Source organism: Coturnix japonica, unplaced genomic scaffold, assembly GCF_054131305.1.
Source record: "Coturnix japonica strain WE unplaced genomic scaffold, WE-NBRP24 Scf054, whole genome shotgun sequence".
NCBI lineage: Eukaryota > Metazoa > Chordata > Aves > Galliformes > Phasianidae > Coturnix > Coturnix japonica.
Window position 1 is genome coordinate 243903 of NW_028188957.1, and position 27859 is coordinate 271761.

Below are 27859 nucleotides of genomic sequence, written 5' to 3' on the forward strand. Positions count from 1 at the left end.
ATAATCCCATATAGGGCCACATCATCCCATATAGGGCCACATCATCCCATATAGGGCCCCATAATCCCATATAGGGCCCCATAATCCCATATAGGGCCACATCATCCCATATAGGGCCCCATAATCCCATATAGGACCCCATAATCCCATATAGGGCCACATCATCCCATATAGGGCCCCATAGTTTCATATAGGGCCACATAGTTTCATATAGGGCCCCATAATACCATATAGGGCCACATCATCCCATATAGGGCCCCATCATCCCATATAGGGCCACATCATCCCATATAGGGCCACATCATCCCATATAGGACCCCATAATCCCATATAGGGCCACATCATCCCATATAGGGCCCCATAATCCCATATAGGACCCCATAATCCCATATAGGGCCACATCATCCCATATAGGGCCCCATAGTTTCATATAGGGCCACATAGTTTCATATAGGGCCCCATAATACCATATAGGGCCACATCATCCCATATAGGGCCCCATCATCCCATATAGGGCCACATCATCCCATATAGGGCCACATCCTCCCATATAGGGCCACATAATCCCATATAGGGCCCCATAATCCCATATAGGGCCACATCATCCCATAGAATCCCCTATAGGGCCCCATAATCCCAAATAATGCCCTATATGGCCACCTAATCCCACATAATCCCATATAGAGCCCCATAATCCCATATAATCCTCTATAGGGCCACCTAATCCCATATAATCCCATATAATCACCTATAGGGCCCAATAATCCCATATAAAACCCCATAATCCCACATAACCGCCTATAATCCCATATAATCCCATATAATCTCCTATAGGGCCCCATAATCCTATATAATCCCCCCTAATCCCATATAAAACCCCATAATCCCATATACTCCTATATAATCCCATATAATCCCCCCTAATCCCATATAGGACCCATAATCCCATATAATCCCATATAATCCCCTATAGGGCCACCTATTCCCATATAATCCCCCCAATCCCATAAAGGACCCCATAATCCCTTATAAACCCTCCTAAACCCCCCCAATCCCGTATAAAACCCCACAATCCTATATAGGGCCCCATAATTCCATATAAACCCCCATAATACCGTATAAAGCCCCATAATCCCATATAAACCCCCATAATCCCATATAAGGCCTCATAATCCCATACAGGGCCCCATAATAAAATATAGAGCCCCCTAATCCCTTATAGGGCCCCGTAATCCCCTATAGGGCCAAATAATCCCCTATAGGGCCACATAATCCCATATAATCCCATATAATCCCCTATAGGGCCCCATAATCACATATAATCCCATATAGGGGCCCATAATTCCCTATAGGGCCCCTATAACCCCATAGACTCACCATAGCGCAGGTTGGATCTCAGCAGCCGTCGCTGTTTGGGGTCGCTGGATCCCAACCTATAGGCTGCCCTATAGGAACGTTTGGCGGCCCTATAGTCACCAAGGGTCAGGTGGACCTATAGGGGAATATAGGGGGATATGGGGTTATAAGGGGTTATATGGGGGCATACGGGGTTATATGGGGTTATATGGGGTTATATGGGGGGATATGGGGTTATATGGGGTTATATGGGGGGATATGGGGTTATATGGGGTTATATGGGGTTATATGGGGTTATATGGGATATATGGGGTTATATGGGGTTATATGGGATTATATGGGGTTATATGGGTTATATGGGGTTATATGGGGTTATATGGGGGTATATGGGGTTATATGGGGTTATATGGGGTTATATGGGGTCATATGGGGTTATATGGGATATATGGGGTTATATGGGGTTATATGGGGTTATATGGGGGGATATGGGGTTATATGGGGGGATATGGGGTCATATGGGGTCATATGGGGTTATATGGGGTTATATGGGGTTATATGGGGGGATATGGGGTTATATGGGGTTATATGGGGTTATATGGGGTTATATGGGGTTATATGGGATATATGGGGTTATATGGGGTTATATGGGGTTATATGGGGTTATATGGGGTTATATGGGGGGATATGGGGTTATATGGGGTTATATGGGGTTATATGGGGTTATATGGGGTTATATGGGATATATGGGGTTATATGGGGTTATATGGGATTATATGGGGTTATATGGGGTTATATGGGATTATATGGGGTTATATGGGGGGATATGGGGTTATATGGGGGGATATGGGGTTATATGGGGTCATATGGGGTTATATGGGGTTATATGGGATATATGGGGTTATATGGGGTTATATGGGATTATAAGGGGATTATAGCACCCAATGGAGCCCCATAGCACCCCACAGAGCCCCATAGCACCCAATAGAGCCCCACAGCACCCCATAGAACCCTATAGCGTCCCATAGCACCCAATGGAGCCCCATAGCACCCCATAGAACCCCAAAGCACCCAATGGAGCCCTATAGCACCCCATAGAGCCCCATAGCACCCCATAGAGCCCCATAGCACCCAATGGAGCCCCATAGCACCCAATGGAGCCCAATGGAACCCAATGGAGCCCCATAGAACCCAATGGAGCCCAATGGAGCCCAATGGAGCCCCATAGAACCCAATGGAGCCCAATGGAGCCCAATGGAACCCAATGGAGCCCAATGGAACCCAATGGAGCCCCATAGCACCCAATGGAGCCCCATAGAACCCAATGGAACCCAATGGAACCCAATGGAGCCCAATGGAACCCAATGGAACGCAATGGAGCCCAATTGAGCCCAATGGAGCCCAATGGAACCCAATGGAACCCAATAGAACCCAATGGAACCCAATGGAGCCCAATGGAGCCCAATGGAACCCAATGGAGCCCAATGGAGCCCCATAGAACCCAATGGAGCCGCATAGCACCCCATAGCCCCCCATAGAACCCAATGGAGCCCCATAGAACCCAATGGAGCCCAATGGAGCCCCATAGAACCCAATGGAGCCCCATAGAACCCAATGGAGCCCAATGGAGCCCCATAGAACCCAATGGAACCCCATAGAACCCAATGGAACCCAATGGAGCCCCATAGCACCCAATGGAGCCCCATAGAACCCAATGGAGCCCCATAGCACCCAATGGAGCCCAATGGAACCCAATGGAGCCCCATAGCACCCAATGGAGCCGCATAGAACCCAATGGAGCCCAATGGAACCCAATGGAACCCAATGGAGCCCAATGGAGCCCCATGGAACCCAATGGAGCCCCATAGAACCCAATGGAGCCCAATGGAACCCAATGGAGCCCAATGGAGCCCAATAGAACCCAATGGAGCCCAATGGAGCCCAATGGAGCCCAATGGAGCCCAATGGAGCCCCATAGAACCCAATGGAGCCCAATGGAGCCCAATGGAACCCAATGGAGCCCCATAGCACCCAATGGAGCCCCATAGCACCCAATGGAGCCCCATAGAACCCAATGGAGCCCCATAGCACCCAATGGAACCCAATGGAACCCAATGGAGCCCAATGGAGCCCAATGGAACCCAATGGAGCCCAATGGAACCCAATGGAGCCCAATAGAACCCAATGGAGCCCAATGGAGCCCAATGGAGCCCAATAGAACCCAATGGAGCCCAATGGAACCCAATGGAGCCCAATGGAACCCAATGGAGCCCCATAGCACCCAATGGAGCCCCATAGAACCCAATGGAGCCCCATAGCACCCAATGGAGCCCCATAGAACCCAATGGAGCCCCATAGCACCCAATGGAACCCAATGGAACCCAATGGAGCCCAATGGAGCCCAATGGAGCCCAATGGAACCCAATGGAGCCCAATGGAGACCCCATATCCCCCCACAGCACCCATGGGTGCCCTCACCTGGGCAGCACTGCTGAGGCAGTCGCTCTCCATGTCCCCTATATCCCCGTGTCCCTTTATGGCCTCCTTGGCCTTATCCCAACAGCACCCCATAGCACCCCATAGAGCCCCATAGCACCCCATAGAGCCCCATAGCACCCAATGGAGCCCCCTAGCACCCCATAGCACCCCACAGAACCCAATGGAACCCCATAGCACCCAATGGAGCCCCATAGCACCCCATAGAGCCCCATAGCACTCCATAGCACCCAATGGAGCCCAATGGAGCCCCATAGCACCCAATGGAACCCAATGGAACCCAATGGAGCCCAATGGAACCCCATAGCACCCAATGGAACCCAATGGAGCCTAATGGAGCCCAATGGAACCCAATGGAGCCCAATGGAACCCAATGGAGCCCAATGGAACCCCATAGCACCCAACGGAGCCCAATGGAGCCCAATGGAGCCCAATGGAGCCCCATAGAACCCAATGGAGCCCCATAGAGCCCAATGGAACCCAATGGAGCCCAATGGAGCCCAATGGAACCCAATGGAGCCCAATGGAACCCAATGGAGCCCCATAGCACCCAATGGAGCCCCATAGAACCCAATGGAACCCAATGGAGCCCAATGGAACCCAATGGAACGCAATGGAGCCCAATTGAGCCCAATGGAGCCCAATAGAACCCAATGGAACCCAATGGAACCCAATGGAGCCCAATGGAGCCCAATGGAACCCAATGGAGCCCAATGGAGCCCCATAGAACCCAATGGAGCCGCATAGCACCCCATAGCCCCCCATAGAACCCAATGGAGCCCCATAGAACCCAATGGAGCCCCATAGAACCCAATGGAGCCCAATGGAGCCCCATAGAACCCAATGGAGCCCCATAGAACCCAATGGAGCCCAATGGAGCCCCATAGAACCCAATGGAACCCCATAGAACCCAATGGAACCCAATGGAGCCCCATAGCACCCAATGGAGCCCCATAGAACCCAATGGAGCCCCATAGAACCCAATGGAGCCCAATGGAGCCCCATAGAACCCAATGGAACCCCATAGAACCCAATGGAACCCAATGGAGCCCCATAGCACCCAATGGAGCCCCATAGAACCCAATGGAGCCCCATAGAACCCAATGGAGCCCCATAGCACCCAATGGAGCCCAATGGAACCCAATGGAGCCCCATAGCACCCAATGGAGCCGCATAGTACCCAATGGAGCCCAATGGAGCCCAATGGAACCCAATGGAGCCCCATAGAACCCAATGGAGCCCAATGGAACCGAATGGAGCCCAATAGAACCCAATGGAGCCCAATGGAGCCCAATGGAGCCCAATAGAACCCAATGGAGCCCAATGGAACCCAATGGAGCCCAATGGAACCCAATGGAGCCCCATAGAACCCAATGGAGCCCCATAGCACCCAATGGAGCCCCATAGCACCCAATGGAGCCCCATAGAACCCAATGGAGCCCCATAGCACCCAATGGAACCCAATGGAACCCAATGGAGCCCAATGGACCCAATGGAGCCCAATGGAACCCAATGGAGCCCAATGGAGCCCAATGGAGCCCAATGGAGCCCAATGGAACCCAATGGAGACCCCATATCCCCCCACAGCACCCATGGGTGCCCTCACCTGGGCAGCACTGCTGAGGCAGTCGCTCTCCATGTCCCCTATATCCCCGTGTCCCTTTATGGCCTCCTTGGCCTTATCCCAACAGCACCCCATAGCACCCCATAGAGCCCCATAGCACCCCATAGAGCACCATAGCACCCCATAGCACCCCACAGAACCCAATGGAACCCCATAGCACCCAATGGAGCCCCATAGCACCCCATAGAGCCCCATAGCACTCCATAGCACCCAATGGAGCCCAATGGAGCCCCATAGCACCCAATGGAGTCCCATAGCACCCAATAGAGCCCCATAGAACCCAATGGAACCCAATGGAGCCCAATGGAACCCCATAGCACCCAATGGAACCCAATGGAGCCCAATGGAGCCCAATGGAACCCAATGGAGCCCAATGGAACCCAATGGAGCCCAATGGAGCCCAATGGAGCCCCATAGAACCCAATGGAGCCCCATAGAGCCCAATGGAACCCAATGGAGCCCAATGGAGCCCAATGGAACCCAATGGAACCCAATGGAGCCCAATGGAGCCCAATGGAACCCAATGGAGCCCAATGGAACCCAATGGAGCCCCATAGAGCCCAAGGGAAACCAATGGAACCCAATGGAGCCCAATGGAACCCAATGGAGCCCCATAGCACCCAATGGAGCCCCATAGAACCCAATGGAACCCAATGGAGCCCAATGGAACCCAATGGAACGCAATGGAGCCCAATTGAGCCCAATGGAGCCCAATGGAACCCAATGGAACCCAATAGAACCCAATGGAACCCAATGGAGCCCAATGGAGCCCAATGGAACCCAATGGAGCCCAATGGAGCCCCATAGAACCCAATGGAGCCGCATAGCACCCCATAGCCCCCCATAGAACCCAATGGAGCCCCATAGAACCCAATGGAGCCCCATAGAACCCAATGGAGCCCAATGGAGCCCCATAGAACCCAATGGAGCCCCATAGAACCCAATGGAGCCCAATGGAGCCCCATAGAACCCAATGGAACCCAATAGAACCCAATGGAACCCAATGGAGCCCCATAGCACCCAATGGAGCCCCATAGCACCCAATGGAGCCCCATAGCACCCAATGGAGTCCCATAGCACCCAATGGAGCCGCATAGAACCCAATGGAGCCCAATGGAACCCAATGGAACCCAATGGAACCCAATGGAGCCCAATGGAGCCCAATGGAGCCCAATGGAACCCAATGGAGCCCAATGGAGCCCCATAGAACCCAATGGAGCCCAATGGAACCCAATGGAGCCCAATGGAGCCCAATAGAACCCAATGGAGCCCAATGGAACCCAATGGAGCCCAATGGAACCCAATGGAACCCCATAGCACCCAATGGAGCCCCATAGAACCCAATGGAGCCCCATAGCACCCAATGGAACCCAATGGAACCCAATGGAGCCCAATGGAGCCCAATGGAACCCAATGGAGCCCAATGGAACCCAATGGAGCCCCATAGCACCCAATGGAGCCCCATAGAACCCAATGGAGCCCCATAGCACCCAATGGAGCCCCATAGAACCCAATGGAGCCCCATAGCACCCAATGGAACCCAATGGAACCCAATGGAGCCCAATGGAGCCCAATGGAACCCAATGGAGCCCAATGGAGCCCAATGGAACCCAATGGAGACCCCATATCCCCCCACAGCACCCATGGGTGCCCTCACCTGGGCAGCACTGCTGAGGCAGTCGCTCTCCATGTCCCCTATATCCCCGTGTCCCTTTATGGCCTCCTTGGCCTTATCCCAACAGCACCCCATAGCACCCCATAGAGCCCCATAGCACCCCACAGAACCCAATGGAACCCCATAGCACCCAATGGAGCCCCATAGCACCCCATAGAGCCCCATAGCACTCCATAGCACCCAATGGAGCCCAATGGAGCCCCATAGCACCCAATGGAGTCCCATAGCACCCAATAGAGCCCCATAGAACCCAATGGAACCCAATGGAACCCAATGGAGCCCCATAGCACCCAATGGAACCCAATGGAGCCCAATGGAACCCCATAGCACCCAATGGAACCCAATGGAGCCCAATGGAGCCCAATGGAACCCAATGGAGCCCAATGGAACCCAATGGAGCCCAATGGAACCCCATAGCACCCAATGGAGCCCAATGGAGCCCAATGGAGCCCCATAGAACCCAATGGAGCCCCATAGAGCCCAATGGAACCCAATGGAGCCCAATGGAGCCCAATGGAACCCAATGGAGCCCAATGGAACCCAATGGAGCCCCATAGAGCCCAATGGAACCCAATGGAGCCCAATGGAGCCCAATGGAACCCAATGGAGCCCAATGGAACCCAATGGAGCCCCATAGCACCCAATGGAGCCCCATAGAACCCAATGGAACCCAATGGAACCCAATGGAGCCCAATGGAACCCAATGGAACGCAATGGAGCCCAATTGAGCCCAATGGAGCCCAATGGAACCCAATGGAACCCAATGGAACCCAATGGAGCCCAATGGAGCCCAATGGAACCCAATGGAGCCCAATGGAGCCCCATAGAACCCAATGGAGCCGCATAGCACCCCATAGCCCCCCATAGAACCCAATGGAGCCCCATAGAACCCAATGGAGCCCAATGGAGCCCCATAGAACCCAATGGAGCCCCATAGAACCCAATGGAGCCCAATGGAGCCCCATAGAACCCAATGGAACCCCATAGAACCCAATGGAACCCAATGGAGCCCCATAGCACCCAATGGAGCCCCATAGAACCCAATGGAGCCGCATAGAACCCAATGGAGCCCAATGGAACCCAATGGAACCCAATGGAACCCAATGGAGCCCAATGGAGCCCAATGGAACCCAATGGAGCCCCATAGAACCCAATGGAGCCCAATGGAACCCAATGGAGCCCAATGGAGCCCAATAGAACCCAATGGAGCCCAATGGAGCCCAATGGAGCCCAATAGAACCCAATGGAGCCCCATAGCACCCAATGGAGCCCCATAGAACCCAATGGAGCCCCATAGCACCCAATGGAACCCAATGGAACCCAATGGAGCCCAATGGAGCCCAATGGAACCCAATGGAACCCAATGGAGCCCAATGGAGCCCAATGGAGCCCCATAGAACCCAATGGAGCCCAATGGAGCCCAATGGAACCCAGTGGAGCCCAATGGAGCCCAATGGAACCCAATGGAGCCCAATGGACCCAATGGAGCCCAATGGAACCCAATGGAGCCCAATGGAACCCAATGGAGCCCAATGGAGCCCAATGGAACCCAATGGAGCCCAATGGAGCCCAATGGAGCCCAATGGAGCCCCATAGAACCCAATGGAGACCCCATATCACCCCATAGGCCCCCATAGGACCCCATATCCCCCCACAGCACCCATGGGTGCCCTCACCTGGGCAGCACTGCTGAGGCAGTCGCTCTCCATGTCCCCTATATCCCCGTGTCCCTTTATGGCCTCCTTGGCCTTATCCCAACACCGTAGGGCCGCCCCATAGCGCCCATCCCGATAATGGACGTGTCCCATATTATAATGAGCTCGGTATAAATCTTCCCATAGGCCGGCTCTCTCGGCCAATAGGACGCTGAGTTGGAGGTAACGTTGGCGTTGCCGGGCAGAGTTCAGGGAGTCGTAAATGAGGCCCAGGTTGAGGTAAAGGCGGCTGCGCATTGAACAGAGCTCACCTATGGGGTGGTGACCTATAGGGAGATATAGGGGGAGATATGGGGTCTATGGGGTGGGATATGGGGTCTATGGGGTGGGATATGGGGTCTATGGGGGCCTATAGGGGTAGATATAGGGGTTATGGGGTGATTTGGGGTCTATGGGGTGGGATACGGGTCTATGGGGGTCTATAGGGGGAGATATGGGGTTTATGGGGTGGGATATGGGGGTATATGGGGTCTATGGAGTGGGATATGGGGTCTATGGGGTCTATGGGGTGGGATATGGGGGTCTATGGGGTGGGATATGGGGTCTATGGGGATCTATTGGGGCGGCTGCTCATGGAGCACAGCTCCCCTATGGGGTGGTGACCTATAGGGGATATAGGGGGAGATATAGGGTCTATGGGGTGATATAGGGTCTATGGGGTGGGATATGGGGTCTATGGGGGCCTATAGGGGTAGATATAGGGGTTATGGGGTGATTTGGGGTCTATGGGGTGGGATACGGGTCTATGGGGGTCTATAGGGGGAGATATGGGGTTTATGGGGTGGGATATGGGGGTATATGGGGTCTATGGAGTGGGATATGGGGAGTTATGGGGGTCTATGGGGTCTATGGGGGGTTATGAGGGTCTAATGGGGTCTATGGGGGGTTTATAGGGGGTTATGGGGTCTATGGGGTCTATGGGGGGTTATGGGGTCTATGGGGGTCTATGGTGTAAGATATGGGGGTCTATGTGAAGTTATGGGGGCGGCTGCGCATGGAACACAGCTCGGATATGGGGTGGTGACCTATAGGGAGATATAGGGGATATATGGGGTGATATGGGGTGATATGGTGTCTATTGGCTGGGATATGAGGTGAGATATGGGGTGTATGGGGTCTATGGGGTGGGATATGGGGGCCTATGGGGGGTTATGGGGGTCTATGGGGTGGGATATGGGGTCTATGGGGTGGGATATGGGGCCTATAGGGACATATAGGGGATATATGGGGTCTATGGGGTCTATGGGGTGAGATATGGGGTCTATGGGGTGGGATATGGGGTCTATGGGGGGTCATGGGGGACTATGGGGTGAGATATGAGATCTATGGGGTCTATGGGGGTCTATGGGGTGAGATATGGGGTCTATGGGGTGGGATATGGGGCCTATAGGGACATATAGGGGATATATGGGGTCTATGGGGTGAGATATGGGGTCTATGGGGTGGGATAAGGGGTCTATGGGGTTGGATATGGGGTCTATGGGGTGGGATATGGGGTCTATAGAGTGAGATATGGGGTCTATGGGGTGGGATATGGGGTCTATGGGGGTCTATGGGGTGGGATATGGGGACTATGGGGGTCTATAGGGGGAGATATGGGGTTTATGGGGTGGGATATGGGGGTATATGGGGTCTATGGAGTGAGATATGGGGGGTTATGGGGGTCTATGGGGTCTATGGGGGGTTATGAGGGTCTAATGGGGTCTATGGGGGGTTTATAGGGGGTTATGGGGTCTATGGGGTCTCTATGGGGTCTATGGGGTCTCTATGGGGTCTAATACCCTCCAGCTTGTTCTCAATGACGCTGAGGCTGGTTCCGAAGGCCCATAGGGGTCTATATGGGGTTATGGGGTCTATGGGGTCTCTATGGGGTCTATGGGTTATCTATGGGGTCTATGGGATCTCTATGGGGTCTATGGGGTATCTACGGGGTCTATGGGTTATCTATGGGGGTCTATAGGGTATCTATGGGGTCTATGGGCCAGTTATGGGATCTATGGGGTCTATGGGGGGGTCTATAGGGAGTTATGGGGTCTATGGGGTCTCTATGGCGTCTGTGGGTTATCTATGGGGTCTGTGGGGGGTCTATGGGGATCTATGGGGTCTATGGGGGGTCTATATGGGGTTATGGGATCTATGGGGGGTCTATAGGGGGTTATGGGGTCTATTGGGGTCTATGGGGTCTCTATGGGGTCTATGGGTTCTCTATGTGGTCTATGTGGTCTATGGGGTCTATGGGGTCTCTATGGGGTCTATGGGTTCTCTATGGGATCTATGTGGTCTATGGGGGGTCTATAGGGGTTATGGGGTCTATGGGTTATCTATGGGGTCCATGGGGTCCCTATGGGGGGTTATGGGATCTATGAGGTCTATGGGGGTCTATGGGTTCTCTATGGGGTCTATGGGTTATCTATGGGGTCTATGGTGTCTCTATGGGGTCTATGGGTTATCTATGGGGTCTATGGGTTATCTATGGGGTCTATGGGGTCTCTATGGGGTCTATGGGGTCTCTATGGGGTCTATGGGTTCTCTATGGGGTCTATCGGTTCTCTATGGGGTCTATGGGGTCTCTATGGTGTCTATGGGTTCTCTATGGGGTCTATGGGGTCTCTATGGGGTCTATGGGTTCTCAATGGGGTCTATGGGGTCTCTATGGGGTCTATGGGTTCTCAATGGGGTCTATGGGTTCTCTATGGGGTCTATGGGTTATCTATGGGGTCTATGGTGTCTCTATGGGGTCTATGGGTTATCTATGGGGTCTATGGGTTATCTATGGGGTCTATGGGGTCTCTATGGGGTCTATGGGGTCTCTATGGGGTCTATGGGTTCTCTATGGGGTCTATCGGTTCTCTATGGGGTCTATGGGGTCTCTATGGTGTCTATGGGTTCTCTATGGGGTCTATGGGGTCTCTATGGGGTCTATGGGTTCTCTATGGGGTCTATGGGGTCTCTATGGTGTCTATGGGTTCTCTATGGGGTCTATGGGATCTCTATGGGGTCTATGGGTTCTCAATGGGGTCTATGGGGTCTCTATGGGGTCTATGGGTTATCTATGGGGTCTATGGGGTCTCTATGGGGTCTATGGGTTATCTATGGGGTCTATGAGGTATCTATGGGATCTATGGGGATCTATGGGGTCTATGGGTTATCTATGGGGTCTATGGGTTCTCTATGGGGTCTATGGGTTATCTATGGGGTCTATGGGTTATCTATGGGGTCTATGGTGTCTATGGGTTCTCTATGGGGTCTATGGGTCCCACTGACCCTCCAGCCTGTTCTCGATGACACTCAGGCTGGTCCCAAAGGCCTTTTCCGCCTCCTTCAGTTCCCGTTGGGCCTCGGTTCCGCTCAGGCTCTCGGCCGCCATTAAATGGGTTCGACCAATCGTAGCCCACGCTCGCTGCTCCTCCGCCGCGTCGTCCAATGACTGAGCCAGCTCCAAGTGACGCTGCTGGTGCTAGGCAGATTTGGGAAGGGAGGGTTCAATATGGCGGCCTACAATACGTCAGCCAATGGCTGAGCCAGTTCTGAGTGGCGCTGCTGTTGCTAGGTAGATTTGGGGGGAGGGTTCAAAATGGCGGCTGAAGATATGTCAGCCAATGACTGAGCCAGCTCTGAGTGACGCTGCTGTTGCTAGGTAGATTTGGGGCGGGGGGGAGAAGGAAGGGGTTCATTGACCCCCATTGACTTCCATTGACCCCCCCTCTCCCCCCATTGCCCCAATTGACATCCATTGCCCCCCACTGACTTCCATTGACCCCCATTGACTTCCATTGACCCCCATAGCCCCCCATTGACCCCCATTGACTTTCATTGACTTCCATTGACCCCCCCCTCTCCCCCCATTGCCCCTCATTGAATTCCATTGGCATCCATTGACTCCCATTGACTTCCATTGACTTCCATCTTCCCCCATTGACTTCCATCTCCCCCCATTGACTTCCATTGACCCCCATTGACATCCATTGACTCCCACTGCCCCCCATCTCCCCCCACTGACCCCCATACATTGACTTCCATTGCCCCCCATTGACTTTCATTGACTTCCATTGCCCCCCATTGACTTCCATTGCCCCCCACTGACTTCCATTGCCCCCCATTGACATCCATTGACCCCCATTGACTTCCATTGACATCCATTGACCCCCATAGCCCCCCATTGCCCCCCATTGACTTCCATTGACATCCATTGCCCCCCACCTCCCCATATAGACCCCCACTGACCCCCATTAACTTCCATTGACCCCCATTGACTTCCATTGACCCCCATTGACTTCCATTGACCCCCATTGACATCCATTGACTTCCATCTCCCCCCATTGACTTCCATTGACTTCTATTGACCCCCATTGACATCCATTGACTCCCACTGCCCCCCATCTCCCCCCATTGACCCCCATACATTGCCCCCCATTGCCCCCCACTGACCCCCCTATTGACTTCCATTGACACCCACTGACCCCCATTGACCCCCATTGACCCCCATTGACTTCCATTGACCCCCATTGCCCCCCATTGACCCCCATTGCCCCCCATTGACCCCCATACATTGACTTCCATTGCTCCCCATTGAATTCCATTGACTTCCATTGCCCTCCATTGCCCCCCATTGCCCCCCATTGACTTTCATTGACTCCCATTGACTTCCATCTCCGCCCATTGCCCCCCATTGACTTCCATTGACTTCCATTGACATCCATTGACTTCCATTGACTTCCATTGAACCCCATTTACTTCCATTGCCCCCCATTGACCCCCATTGATCTCCATTGACCCCCATTGACCTTCATTGCCATCCATCACCCCCCATTGACTTCCATTGACCCCATTGACTTCCATTGACTTCCATTGCCCCCCACTGACTTCAATTGCCCCCCATTCACTTCCATTGCCCCCCATTCCCCCCCATTGACCCCCATTGACTTCCATTGCCCCCCATTGACTTCCATTGCCCCCCCCTCCCCCCATTGCCCCCCATTGAATTCCATTGGCATCCATTGACTCCCATTGACTTCCTTTGACCCCCATTGACTCCCATTGCCCCCCATTGACCCCCATGACTTCCATTGCCCCCCATTGACTTTCATTGACCCCCACTGACTTTCATTGACCCCCATTGCCCCCCATCTCCCCCCATTGACCCCCATACATTGACTTCCATTGCCCCCCACTGACTTCCATTTTCCCTCATTGACTTCCATTGTCCCCCATTGAGCCCCATTGACTTCCATTTTCCCTCATTGACTTCCATTGACCCCCATTGACCCCTATTGACTCCCATTGACTTCCATTGCCCCCCATTGACTTCCATTGCCCCCCATCTCCCCCCATTGCCCCCCATTGAATTCCATTGCCCCCATTGACCCCCATTGACTTCCATTGACATCCATTGCCCCCCATTGACTCCCATTGCCCCCCATTGACTTCCATTGCCCCCCATTTCCCCCCATTGACCCCCATTGACTTCCATTGCCCCCCACTGACATCCATTGACTTCCATTGACTCCCATTGCCCCCCATTGACTTCTATTGCCCCCCATCTCCCCCCATTGACCCCCATCTCCCCCCTATATCCCCCCCTATCCCCATTCAATTACCTGCAGCGCCGTTTGGTACCTGCCCATCTCCGCCATCCTCTCCCCGATCTTCCGATGCGCCACCGCGCAGCCGATGCCATCGCCCACCTCCTGCAGCAGCTGCAGCTCCTCCATGTGCTCACACAGCGCCTCCTCATAGCGACCTATGGGGGGATGTGGGGCAATGGGGGGCAATGGGGGGCAATGGGGGTCAGTGGGGGACAATGGGGGGCAATGGAAGTCAATGTGGGTCAATGGAAGTCAATGGGGCTCAGTGGGGGTCAACAGAAGTCAATGGGGGTCAATGGAAGTCAATGGGGTTCAATTGAGGTCAATGGGGATCAATGGGGGCCAATAGGGGGAGATGGGGGTCAATGGAGATCAATGGGGCTCAATAATGGTCAATGGGTGTCAATAGAAGTCAATAGGGGTCAATGGGGGTCAATGGAAGTCAATGGAAGTCAGTGGGGTTCAATGGAGCTCAATGGAAGTCAATGGAAGTCAACGGGGATCAATGGGGCTCAATGGAAGTCAATGGAAGATAATGGAAGTCAATGGAAGCCAATAGGGTTCAATGGGGGGTGATGAGGATCAATGGAAGTCAATGGGGGTCAATGGGGGTCAATGGAAGTCAATGGGGATCAATGGGGGTCAATGGAAGTCAATGGGGGTCAATGGGGGTCAATGGAAGTCAATGGGGATCAATGGGGGTCAATGGAAGTCAATGGGGATCAATGGGGGTCAATGGAAGTCAATGGGGATCAATGGGGGTCAATGGAAGTCAATGGAATTCAATGGGGTTCAATTGAGGTCAATGGGGATCAATGGGGGTCAATGGAGGGTGACGAGGATCAATGGAAGTCAATGGAAGTCAATGGAAGTCAATGGAAGTCAATGGGGTTCAATGGTGGTCAATGGAAGTCAATGGGGGCCAATAGGGGGAGATGGGGGTCAATGGAGATCAATGGAAATCAGTGAGGGTCAATTAGGGGTCAATGGAAGTCAATAGGGGTCAATGGGGGTCAATGGGGGAAGTCAATGGAAGTCAGTGGGGTTCAATGGAGGTCAGTGGGGATCAATGGGGGTCAATGGGCGTCAATGGAGGGTGATGAGGATCAATGGAAGTCAGTGGAAGGCAATGGAAGGCAATGGGGGTCAACGGGGGTCAATGGGGTTCAATACAGGTCAATGGAAGTCAATGGAAGTCAATGAGGGTCAATGGGAGTCAGTGGGGGTGAATGGGGGGCAATGGGGGTCAATGGGGGTGAATTGAAGTCAATGGGGCTCAATGGAAGTCAATGTGGGTCAATGGGAATCAATGGAAGTCAGTGGGGGTCAATTGATGTCAATGGGGGGCAATGGGGATCAATAGGGGGAGATAGGGGTCAATGGAGGGCAATGGAAGTCAATGGGGATCAATGGAAGTCAATGGAAGTCTATGGAAGGCAATGGAAGGCAATGGGGGTCAATGGAAATCAATGAGTGTTAATGGGAGTCAATGGGGGTCAATGTGGGTCAATCGAAGTCAATGGAAGTCAATGGGGGTCAATGTGGGTCAATGGAAGTCAATGGAAGTCAATGGGGGTCAATGTGAGTCAGTGGGGGTCAATGGGGGGCAATGGGAGTGAATTGAAGTCAATGGAAGTCAATGGAAGTCACTGTGAGTCAATGGGAATCAATGGAAGTCAGTGGGGGTCAATGGGGTTCATTGGGGGTAAAGGAAGTCAACAGAAGTCAATGGGGGTCAATGGGGATCATTGGGGGTCAATGAAAGTCAACAGAAGTCAATGGGGGTCAATGGGGGTCAATGGGGGTCATTGGGGGTCAATGAAAGTCAACAGAAGTCAATGGGGGTCAATGGGGGTCAATGGAAGTCGATGGGGGTCAATGGAGCTCAATGGAAGTCAATTGAGGTCAATGGAGCCAATGGAAGTCAATGGGCGTCAATAATGTTAAATGGATGCCAATAGAAGTCAATGGGGTCAATATAGGATCAATGGGGTCAATGTGAGTCAATATAGGATCAATGGGGTCAATGGGGTCAATGTGAGTCAATATAGGATCAATGGGGTCAATGTGAGTCAATATAGGATCAATGGGGTCAATGTGAGTCAATATAGGATCAATGGGGTCAATGTGGGTCAATGTAGGATCAATGTAGGATCAATGTGGGTCAATGTGGGTCAATGTGGGTCAATATGGGATCAATGGGGTCCATGGGGTCGCTATGGGGTGGCTCATACCGAGGCTGGCCAGTATCTCCCCCAGCTGGTTGCAGATGGCGGCCACTTGTGGGGCAGGTAGGGGGCGCTGCTGAGCCTTCAGCTTGGCCTTCTGCAGCTCTGCAATGGGATCAATGGGGTCAATGGGATCAATGGGGCACAATAGGGATCAGTGGGGGCTATGGGGCTCAATGGGGCTCAATGGGGGCTATGGGGCACAATGGGGCTCAATGGGGCTCAACGGGGATCAATGGGATCAGTGGGGCTCTATGGGGCGCTGCTGAGCCTTCAGCTTGGCCTTCTGCAGCTCTGCAATGGGATCAGTGGGGTCAATGGGATCAATAGGGATCAATGGGGCTCAATAGGGATCAATGGGGCTCAATGGGGCTCAATAGGGATCAATGGGGCTCAATGGGGATCAATAGGGATCAATGGGGCTCTATGGGGCTCAATAGGGATCAACGGGGCTCAATGGGGCTCAATAGGGATCAATGGGGCTCTATGGGGCTCAATAGGGATCAATGGGGCTCTATGGGGCGCTACTGAGCCTTCAGCTTGGCCTTCTGCAGCTCTGCAATGGGGCACAATAGGGTCAATGGGACTCAATGGGGATCAATGGGGCTCTATGGGGCTCAATAGGGATCAATGGGGGTCAATGGGGCTCAATGGGGCTCAATGGGGATCAATGGGGCTCTATGGGACTCAATAGGATCAATGGGGCTCTATGGGGCTCAATGGGATCAATGGGGCTCAATACGGCTCAATAGGGATCAATGGGGCTCTATGGGGCTCAATAGGGATCAATGGGGCTCATTGGGGCTCAATGGGGCTCAATAGGGATCAATGGGGCTCAATAGGGATCAATGGGGCTCTATGGGGCTCAATAGGGATCAATGGGGCTCATTGGGGCTCAATGGGGCTCATTGGGGCTCAATAGGGATCAATGGGGCTCAATAGGGATCAATGGGGCTCAATGGGGCTCAATAGGGATCAATGGGGCTCTATGGGGCTCAATAGGATCAATGGGGCTCTATGGGGCTCAATGGGATCAATGGGGCTCAATACGGCTCAATAGGGTTCAATGGGGGTTCAATGGGGGTCAATGGGGTTCAATGGGATCAATGGGGCTCAATAGGATCAATGGGGCTCAATGGGGCTCAATGGGGCCTATGGGGCTCAACGGGGCTCAATAGGGATCAATGGGGCTCTATGGGGCTCAATAGGGATCAATGGGGCTCTATGGGGCTCAATAGGATCAATGGGGCTCTATGGGGCTCAATGGCATCAATGGGGCTCAATACGGCTCAATAGGGTTCAATGGGGGTTCAATGGGGGTCAATGGGGTTCAATGGGATCAATGGGGCTCAATAGGATCAATGGGGCTCAATGGGGCTCAATGGGGCCTATGGGGCTCAACGGGGCTCAATAGGGATCAATGGGGCTCTATGGGGCTCAATAGGGATCAATGGGGCTCTATGGGGCTCAGTAGGGATCAATGGGGCTCTATGGGGCTCAATAGGGATCAATGGGGCTCTATGGGGCTCAGTAGGGATCAATGGGGCTCTATGGGGCGCTGCTGAGCCTTCAGCTTGGCCTTCTGCAGCTCTGCAATGGGATCAATGGGGCCCAATCCCATCCCAGTCCCTCCCAGTACATCCCAGTATATCCCAGTATATCCCAGTATATCCCAGTATATCCAAGTCCCCCTCATTCCCTCCCATCCCACCCCAGTATATCCCAGTATATCCCAGTATCTCCCAGTATCCCCCCCAGTCCCATCCCATTCCCTCCCAGTAGCTCCCAGTATCATCTCCCAGTATATTCCAGTCCCTCCCATTCCCATCCCAATCCCATCCCAGTCCCACCCAGTTCATCCCAGTTACATCCCAGTCCCTCCCAGTATATCCCAGTATCTCCCCATTCCCTCCAAGTCCATCCCATTACATCCCAGTATCTCCCAGTCCCTCCCAGTCCATCCCAGTATAACCCAGTCTAACCCAGTATCCCTCCCATTCACATCCCAGTCCCATCCCAGTATTCCTCCTATTACCTCCCAGTCCATCCCAGTATAACCCAGTATAACCCAGTATATCCCAGTATATCCCAGTATAACCCAGTATATCCCAGTATATCCCAGTATATCCCAGTATAACCCCATATATCCCAGTATATCCCAGTATAACCCAGTATATCCCAGTATAACCCAGTATAACCCAGTATATCCCAGTATATCCCAGTATATCCCAGTATAACCCAGTATAACCCAGTATATCCCAGTATATCCCAGTATATCCCAGTATAACCCAGTATAACCCAGTATATCCCAGTATATCCCAGTATATCCCAGTATAACCCAGTATATCCCAGTATATCCCAGTATAAACCAGTATATCCCAGTATAACCCAGTATAACCCAGTATATCCCAGTATATCCCAGTATATCCCAGTATAACCCAGTATATCCCAGTATATCCCAGTATATCCCAGTATAACCCAGTATATCCCAGTATATCCCAGTATATCCCAGTATAACCCAGTATATCCCAGTATATCCCAGTATAACCCAGTATAACCCAGTATATCCCAGTATAGCCCAGTATATCCCAGTATATCCCAGTATAACCCAGTATATCCCAGTATATCCCAGTATATCCCAGTATAACCCAGTATATCCCAGTATATCCCAGTATATCCCAGTATAACCCAGTATATCCCAGTATAACCCAGTATAACCCAGTATATCCCAGTATATCCCAGTATATCCCAGTATAACCCAGTATATCCCAGTATAACCCAGTATAACCCAGTATATCCCAGTATAACCCAGTATATCCCAGTATATCCCAGTATATCCCAGTATAACCCAGTATATCCCAGTATATCCCAGTATAACCCAGTATAACCCAGTATAACCCAGTATATCCCAGTATAATCCAGTATAACCCAGTATATCCCAGTATATCCCAGTATAACCCAGTATATCCCAGTATATCCCAGTATAACCCAGTATATCCCATTATATCCCAGTATATCCCAGTATAACCCAGTATATCCCAGTATATCCCAGTATATCCCAGTATAACCCAGTATATCCCAGTATATCCCAGTATATCCCAGTATAACCCAGTATAACCCAGTATATCCCAGTATAGCCCAGTATATCCCAGTATATCCCAGTATAACCCAGTATATCCCAGTATATCCCAGTATATCCCAGTATAACCCAGTATATCCCAGTATATCCCAGTATATCCCAGTATAACCCAGTATAACCCAGTATAACCCAGTATATCCCAGTATAATCCAGTATAACCCAGTATATCCCAGTATATCCCAGTATAACCCAGTATATCCCATTATATCCCAGTATATCCCAGTATATCCCAGTATATCCCAGTATAACCCAGTATAACCCAGTATATCCCAGTATATCCCAGTATAACCCAGTATATCCCAGTATATCCCAGTATAACCCAGTATATCCCAGTATATCCCAGTATATCCCAGTATAACCCAGTATAACCCAGTATAACCCAGTATATCCCAGTATAATCCAGTATAACCCAGTATATCCCAGTATATCCCAGTATAACCCAGTATATCCCATTATATCCCAGTATATCCCAGTATATCCCAGTATATCCCAGTATAACCCAGTATAACCCAGTATAACCCAGTATATCCCAGTATATCCCAGTATATCCCAGTATAACCCAGTATATCCCAGTATAACCCAGTATATCCCAGTATATCCCAGTATATCCCAGTATAACCCAGTATAACCCAGTATATCCCAGTATATCCCAGTATATCCCAGTATAACCCAGTATATCCCAGTATAATCCAGTATAACCCAGTATATCCCAGTATATCCCAGTATAACCCAGTATATCCCATTATATCCCAGTATATCCCAGTATATCCCAGTATAACCCAGTATATCCCATTATATCCCAGTATATCCCAGTATATCCCAGTATATCCCAGTATAACCCAGTATATCCCAGTATATCCCAGTATATCCCCGTACATCCCAGTATATCCCAGTATATCCCAGTATATCCCCGTACATCCCAGTATATCCCAGTATATCCCAGTATATCCCAGTATAACCCAGTATGGACCAGAATGGACCAGTATGGACCAGTATGGACCAGTATGCAGTAGTATGGACCAGTATGGACCAGTATAAACCAGTATGGCCCAGTATATCCCAGTATATCCCAGTATATCCCAGTATATCCCCGTACATCCCAGTATCCCCCCCATTCCATCCCATAATATCCCGTTACTGACGCCTCAGCTCCCGCTCCGCGCTCATCTCGCCGTTCTCTCCCGCTTCTCCCCCACTTCCTCCTCCCACCCAATCACAGCCCGCCCCTTCCTCCCCTCACCCAATCACAACCCTCCCTTTCCTCCCCAAGTCCCGCCCTTTCAGCCAATCGCCGCCGCCCACTTCCTCCTCTCATCCAATCACAGCCCGGATCGGCCGCAGGAGCGTTTCTCATTGGGCGGATCGTTAGTAGGTAGTTTCCACTTCCGGGAGGAGCGTAGATCGTTTCCGCTTCCGGGAGGAGCGTAGATCGTTTCCGCTTCCTGTTTTCTCGCGCGCTGCTCTGAGTACTTCCGGTTTTACCCCCAGTATAGCCCAGTGTGGGCCAGTATGGACTAATATGGCCCAGTATAACCCAGTATGGGCCAGTATTGACCAGTATAACCCAGTGTGGACCAGTATGGCCCACTATGACCCAGTATAACCCAGTATGGACCAGTATGGACCAGTATAACCCAGTATGGACCAGTATGGACCAGTATAACCCAGTATGGACCAGTATGGACCAGTCCCCTCCCAGAATGGACCAGTATAGACCAGTATAACCCAGTATGCACCAGTATGACCCAGTATGGACCAGTATGGCCCAGTATGGACCAATATGGACCAGTATAACCCAGTATGGACCAGTATGACCCAGTATGGACCAGTATGGCCCAGTCCCCTCCCAGTATGGCCCAGTATAACCCAGTATAACCCAGTATGGACCAGTATGGCCCAGTCCCCTCCCAGTATGGCCCAGTATAACCCAGTATGGACCAGTATGGCCCAGTCCCCTCCCAGTATGGCCCAGTATAACCCAGTATAACCCAGTATTGACCAGTATGGCCCAGTAGAGACCAGTATGGCCCAGTATAACCCAGTATGGCCCAGTATAACCCAGTATAACCCAGTATGGACCAGTATGGCCCAGTAGAGACCAGTATGGCCCAGTATAACCCAGTATATCCCAGTATGGACCAGTATGGACCAGTATGGCCCAGTATAACCCAGTATAACCCAGTATGGACCAGTCCTCTCCCAGTATGGCCCAGAATAGCCCAGTATGGCCTCAGTGCCTCCCAGTATGGCCCAATATGGCCCAGTCTCCTCCCAGTGCTCCCAGTATAACCCAGAATGGACCAGTATGGATCAGTCTCCTCCCAGTATGGTTCCAGTATGGCACAGTACTCCCAGTATCGCCCAGTATGGACCAGTATAACCCAGTATGGACCAGTCCCCTCCCAGTATGACCCAGTATGGACCAGTATGGGCTGAACTGGGCTGAAAACTTCCCCCTTTGTTTTATTCCACTGTAAAACAACGAGAGGAGAAACAACGCGACCCCCAAGTCCTCCAAGCGACCCCCAAGTAAGTCCTCCAAGCGACCCACAAGTCCTCCAACAACTCTATGGTCACAGCTGAGGTCCTCCAAGGTGTCGCTGGTATCCTCCAACAACTCTATGATCATCGAGGTCCTCCAAGGTGCCATCGGGGTCCTCCAACAACTCTATGATCACAGCTGAGGTCCTCCAAGGTGTCACTGGGGTCCTCCAACAACTCTATGATCACCATCGAAGCCCTCCAAGGTGTCACTTGGGTCCTCCAACAACTCTATGATCATCGAGGTCCTCCAAGGTGCCATCGGGGTCCTCCAACAACTCTATGATCACCATCAAGGTCCTCCAAGGCGTCACTGGGGTCCTCCAACAACTCTATGATCACCATCAAAGTCCTCCAAGGCATCTCTATGGTCCTCCAACAACTCTATGATCACCATCGAGGTCCTCCAAGGCCTCACTTGGGTCCTCCAACAACTCTATGATCATCAAGGTCCTCCAAGGTGTCATCGGGGTCCTCCAACAACTCTATGATCATCGAGGTCCTCCAAGGTGTCGCTGGGGTCCTCCAACAACTCTATGGTCACCATCGAGGTCCTCCAAGGCATCTCTATGGTCCTTCAACAACTCTATGATCATCATCGAGGTCCTCCAAGGCCTCACTTGGGTCCTCCAACAACTCTATGATCATCAAGGTCCTCCAAGGTGTCATCGGGGTCCTCCAACAACTCTATGATCACAGCTGAGGTCCTCCAAGGTGCCATTGGGGTCCTCTCTATGATCACTATTGAGGTCCTCCAAGGCATCTCTATGGTCCTCCAAGGCATCACCGGGGTCCTCCAACAACTCTATGATCATCGAGGTCCTCCAAGGTGTCGCTGGGGTCCTCCAACAACTCTATGATCACCATTGAGGTCCTCCAAGGCATCTCTATGGTCCTCCAAGGCCTCACTTGGGTCCTCCAACAACTCTATGATCATTGAGGTCCTCCAAGGTGTCGCTGGGGTCCTCCAACAACTCTATGATCACAGCTGAGGTCCTCCAAGGCATCGCTGGGGTCCTCCAACAACTCTATGGTCACCATCAAGGTCCTCCAAGGCATCTCTATGGTCCTCCAAGGCATCTCTATGGTCCTCCAAGAACTCTATGATCCTTAAGGTCCTCCAAGGTACCACTTCGGTCCTCCAACAACTCTGTGATCACGATCGAGGTCCTCCAAGGCTTCACTTGGGTCCTCCAACAACTCTATGATCAATGGGGTGGACCAATGGGGAGGGAGATGGGGACACAGGGACCAATGGGGTGGGGGATGGGAACATACGGACCAATGGGGTTGGAGATGGGGACACAGGGACCAATGGGGTGCGAGATGGGGTGGGGATCCCCAAGCAGCCAATCAGGAGGCAACGTCTGTCTCTGGGATGGGGAATAGGGACCAATGGGGGGCGAGCTGATCACGTAGGGGTCCAATAGGAGCCAATAGGAACCAATAGGGGCCCAATAGGAACCAATAGGGGCCCAATAGAGGCCAATAGGGGATGGGAGGACCCCAATAGAAGCCAATAGGGGATGGGAGGACACAATAGAAGCCAATAGGGGCCCAATAGAGTCTATAGGGTTGGGAGGACCCAATAGACGTCAAGTTGATTATGTTGAGAACCAATAGGAGCCATAGGGATGGGAGGACCCCAATAGGGATGGGAGAACCCCAACAGAAGCCAATAGGGGATGGGAGGACCCTATAGACGTCGTGTTGATCATGTTGGGGCCCAATAGGAGTCAATAGAAGCCAATAGGAACCCCATAGAGGCTATAGGGTTGGGAGGACCCAAAAGGAGCCCGATAGAACCCAGTAGGGACCCAATAGGAACCAATAGGGGCCCAATAGAAGGCACAGGGGATGGGAGGACCCCAATAGGGATGGGAGGACCCCAATAGAAGCAATAGGGGATGGGAGGACCCTATAGACGTCGAGTTGATCATGTTGGGGCCCAATAGGAACCAACAGGAGCCAGTAGGGGCCCAATAGAAGCCATAGGGGGATAGAAGACCCCAATAGAAGTCAATAGGGGCCCTATAGAAGCCAATAGGGTTAGGAGGACCCCAATAGGAACCCAATAGAAGCCAGTAGGGACCCAATAGGAGCCATAGGGGATGGGAGGACCCAATAGACGTTGATCATGTTGGGGCCCAATAGGACACAGTAGGGGCCCAATAGAAGCCAATAGGGATGGGAGGACCCCAATAGGGATGTTAGGACCCCAATAGAAGCCAGTAGGGACCCAATAGGAGCCATAGGGGATGGGAGGACCCAATAGACGTTGATCATGTTGGGGCCCAATAGGACACAGTAGGGGCCCAATAGAAGCCAATAGGGATGTTAGGACCCCAATAGAAGCCAATAGGGGCCCAATAGGAGCCAGTAGGGACCCAATAGGAGCCAGTAGGGATGGGAGGACCCCAATAGAAGCCAATAAGGACCCAATAGAAGCCATAGGGGATGGGAGGACCCTATAGACGTCGTGTTGATCATGTTGGGGCCCAATAGGACATAGTAGGAGCCCAATAGAAGCCAATAGGGTTAGGAGGACCCTGATAGGAACTCAATAGAAGACAGTAGGGACCCAATAGAAGCCATAGGGGATGGGAGGACCCAATAGACGTCGTGTTGATCATGTAGGGGCCCAATAGATGTCAGTAGGGATGGGAGAACCCAATAGAATCCAATAGGGGCCCTATAGAAGCCAGTAGGGTTAGGAGGACCCCAATAGGGTTAGGAGGACCCCAATAGAAGTCAATAGGGTCCCAATAGAATCCAATACATTTAGGAGGACCCCGATAGGGTTTGGTAGCCTCGTTCACTTCTGCCTTTGGAAGAGGAAGAGCCTCAAGTTGATGTTTTTGGCCGCCAGGAGTTTGTTGCATTCGACCGAGTCGACGATGGGTAACGGGACGTAGTCGGTCTCGTTGCTCTCGTTGGAGAAGACGAAGTGGGAGATGACGGGTTTGATCTGGACGTCGTCGTAGGGAAGCCATTAGGGACCCAATAGAACCCAATAAGGGGCCCTACAGAAGCCATAGGGGATGGGAGGACCCCAATAGGGATGGGAGGACCCCAACAGAAGCCATAGGGACCCAATATAACCCAGTAGGGGCCCAATAGAAGCCGGTAGAGACCCAATAGAAGCCATAGGGGATGGGAGGACCCAATAGACGTCGAGTCGATCATGTTGGGACCCAATAGGACACAGTAGGGACCCAATAGAAGCCAATACGGTTAGGAGGACCCCAATAGGAACCCAATAGAAGCCAGTAGGGATGAGAGGACCCTATAGACGTCGTGTTGATCATGTAGGGGCCCAATAGATGTCAGTAGGGATGGGAGAACCCAATAGAACCCAATAAGGGGCCCTACAGAAGCCATAGGGGATGGGAGGACCCCAATAGGGATGGGAGGACCCCAATAGAAGCCATAGGGACCCAATATAACCCAGTAGGGGCCCAATAGAAGCCGGTAGAGACCCAATAGAAGCCATAGGGGATGGGAGGACCCAATAGACGTCGAGTCGATCATGTTGGGACCCAATAGGACACAGTAGGGACCCAATAGAAGCCAATACGGTTAGGAGGACCCCAATAGGAACCCAATAGAAGCCAGTAGGGATGAGAGGACCCTATAGACGTCGTGTTGATCATGTTGGGGCCCAATAGATGTCAGTAGGGATGGGAGAACCCAATAGAATCCAATAGGGGCCCTATAGAAGCCAGTAGGGTTAGGAGGACCCCAATAGGGATGGGAGGACCCCAATAGAAGTCAATAGGGTCCCAATAGAATCCAATAGGGTTAGGAGGACCCCGATAGAATCCAATAGGGTCCCGACAGAATCCAATACGTTTAGGAGGACCCCGATAGGGTTTGGTAGCCGCGTTCACTTCTGCCTTTGGAAGAGGAAGAGCCTCAAGTTGATGTTTTTGGCCGCCAGGAGTTTGTTGCATTCGACCGAGTCGACGATGGGTAACGGGACGTAGTCGGTCTCGTTGCTCTCGTTGGAGAAGACGAAGTGGTAGATGACGGGTTTGATCTGGACGTCGTCGTAGGGCCCTTCCAACAGGAGGAAGGAACAGTCCAACGGGGAGCTGACTTTGCTCTTGAGGATGAGTTGGAAGGACAAGGTTCGTTTACACGACAGGTTGGGGTTTCGTTCCGAGTCGTTGACTCGAGCTTTTAACACCCACGTTTGGTTCAGGACCGTCAGACGTTGGGTCTCGTAATACAGACGGGTGATGAAGTCGTCCGTGCGGTACGGGCGGAACTGGACCTCTGCAATAGGAGGAATAATGGGGGTCAGTGGGGCTCAGTGGGGGTCTATGGGGCTCAATGGGGCTCAATGGGTGATGAAGTCGTCCGTGCGGTACGGGCGGAACTGGACCTCTGCAATAGGGGGAATAATCGGGGTCAATGGGGTTCAGTGGGGTCTATGGAGGTCAATGGGGGCTATGGGGCTCAATGGGGCTCAATGGGGCTCAATGGGACTCAGTGGGACTCAATGGGGGTCAATGTGGGGGGAGTGGGGCTCAGTGGGGGCTATGGGGCTCAATGGGGGCTATGGGGGTCAATGGGACTCAGTGGGGGCTATGGGGGTCAATGGGGGACAATGGGGCTCAATGGGGCTCAGTGGGGGCTATGGGACTCCATGGGACTCAATAAGGCTCAGTGGGGGTTATGGGGGTCAATGGGGGTCAATGGGGGCTATCGATGGCTACAGAGGGCTATGGGGGCTCACTGGGGGCTATGGGGGTCAATGGGACTCAATGGGGCTCAATGGGGGCTATGGGGGTCAATGGGGCTCTATGGGGGCTCAATGGGGCTATGGGAGTCTATGGGGCTCAGTGGGGCTCAATGGGTGATGAAGTCGTCCGTGCAGTACGTGCGGAACTGGACCTCTGGAATAGGGATAAATGGGGGTCAGTGGGGATTAATGGGGTTTAATGGGGTCTATGGGGCTCAATGGGGCAGGTGGGGTGGTTAGGGAAGGAATGAGGCTCAATGGGGCTCAATGGGGAGAGTGGGGCTCAATAGGGGGTCAGTGGGGACCTGTAGGTTAGATGGGGGGAGATATGGGGTCAGAGATGGTCAATGGGGCTCAGTGGGGTTCAATAGGGGCTATGGGGCTCAATGGGGCTCAGTGGGGGTCTATGGGGCTCAATGGGGTCTATGGGGCTCAATGGGTGATGAAGTTGTGCGTGCGGTACGGGCGGAACCGGACCTCTGCAATAGGGATAAATGTGGGTCAGTGGGGGCTATGGGGGTCAATGGGGGGCTATGGGGGTCAGTGGGGGCTATGGGGCTCAATGGGGGGCTATGGGGTTTCAGTGGAGCTCATTGGGGGTCAGTGGGGCTCAGTGGGGCTCAATGGGGGCTATGGGGCTCAATGGGGCTCAATGGGGGTCAATTTGGGGGGAGTGGGGGTCAATGGGGGCTATGGGGGTCTATGGGGCTCAATGGGGCTCAATGGGGCTCAATGGGGGTCAATTGGGGGGGTTAG

The 27859-nt window shown here is 52.5% G+C and overlaps 2 protein-coding genes across 6 annotated transcripts in view; both read right to left on the reverse strand.

The window, feature by feature from the left end:
- The window catches only part of TONSL (tonsoku like, DNA repair protein), a 96319-nt gene extending 75278 nt beyond the window's left edge, over window positions 1-21041 (reverse strand). The window contains exons 1-7 of the mRNA XM_085533104.1: window positions 20958-21041; window positions 16683-16781; window positions 14461-14603; window positions 12128-12320; window positions 8801-9129; window positions 3832-3966; window positions 1378-1492 (exon numbers count right to left, since the gene is read on the reverse strand). Of these exons, the coding sequence (XP_085389230.1) occupies window positions 1378-1492; window positions 3832-3966; window positions 8801-9129; window positions 12128-12320; window positions 14461-14603; window positions 16683-16781; window positions 20958-20982 (1039 nt within the window). The 5' untranslated portion in view covers window positions 20983-21041. The remainder of the gene's footprint in view (window positions 1-1377; window positions 1493-3831; window positions 3967-8800; window positions 9130-12127; window positions 12321-14460; window positions 14604-16682; window positions 16782-20957) is intronic.
- Window positions 21042-22253: 1212 nt separating this feature from the next.
- ZFTRAF1 (zinc finger TRAF-type and ring finger containing 1) overlaps window positions 22254-27859 on the reverse strand; it is a 29628-nt gene continuing 24022 nt past the window's right edge. For 4 of the 5 annotated variants that reach the window (XM_085533083.1, XM_085533084.1, XM_085533085.1 and 1 more), the window contains one exon: window positions 22254-26634. In XM_085533083.1, the coding sequence (XP_085389209.1) occupies window positions 26243-26634 (392 nt within the window). In that variant the 3' untranslated portion in view covers window positions 22254-26242. Of the gene's footprint in view, window positions 26746-27859 lie in introns of all 5 variants that reach the window. The other variant, XM_085533086.1, reaches the window with a different exon arrangement.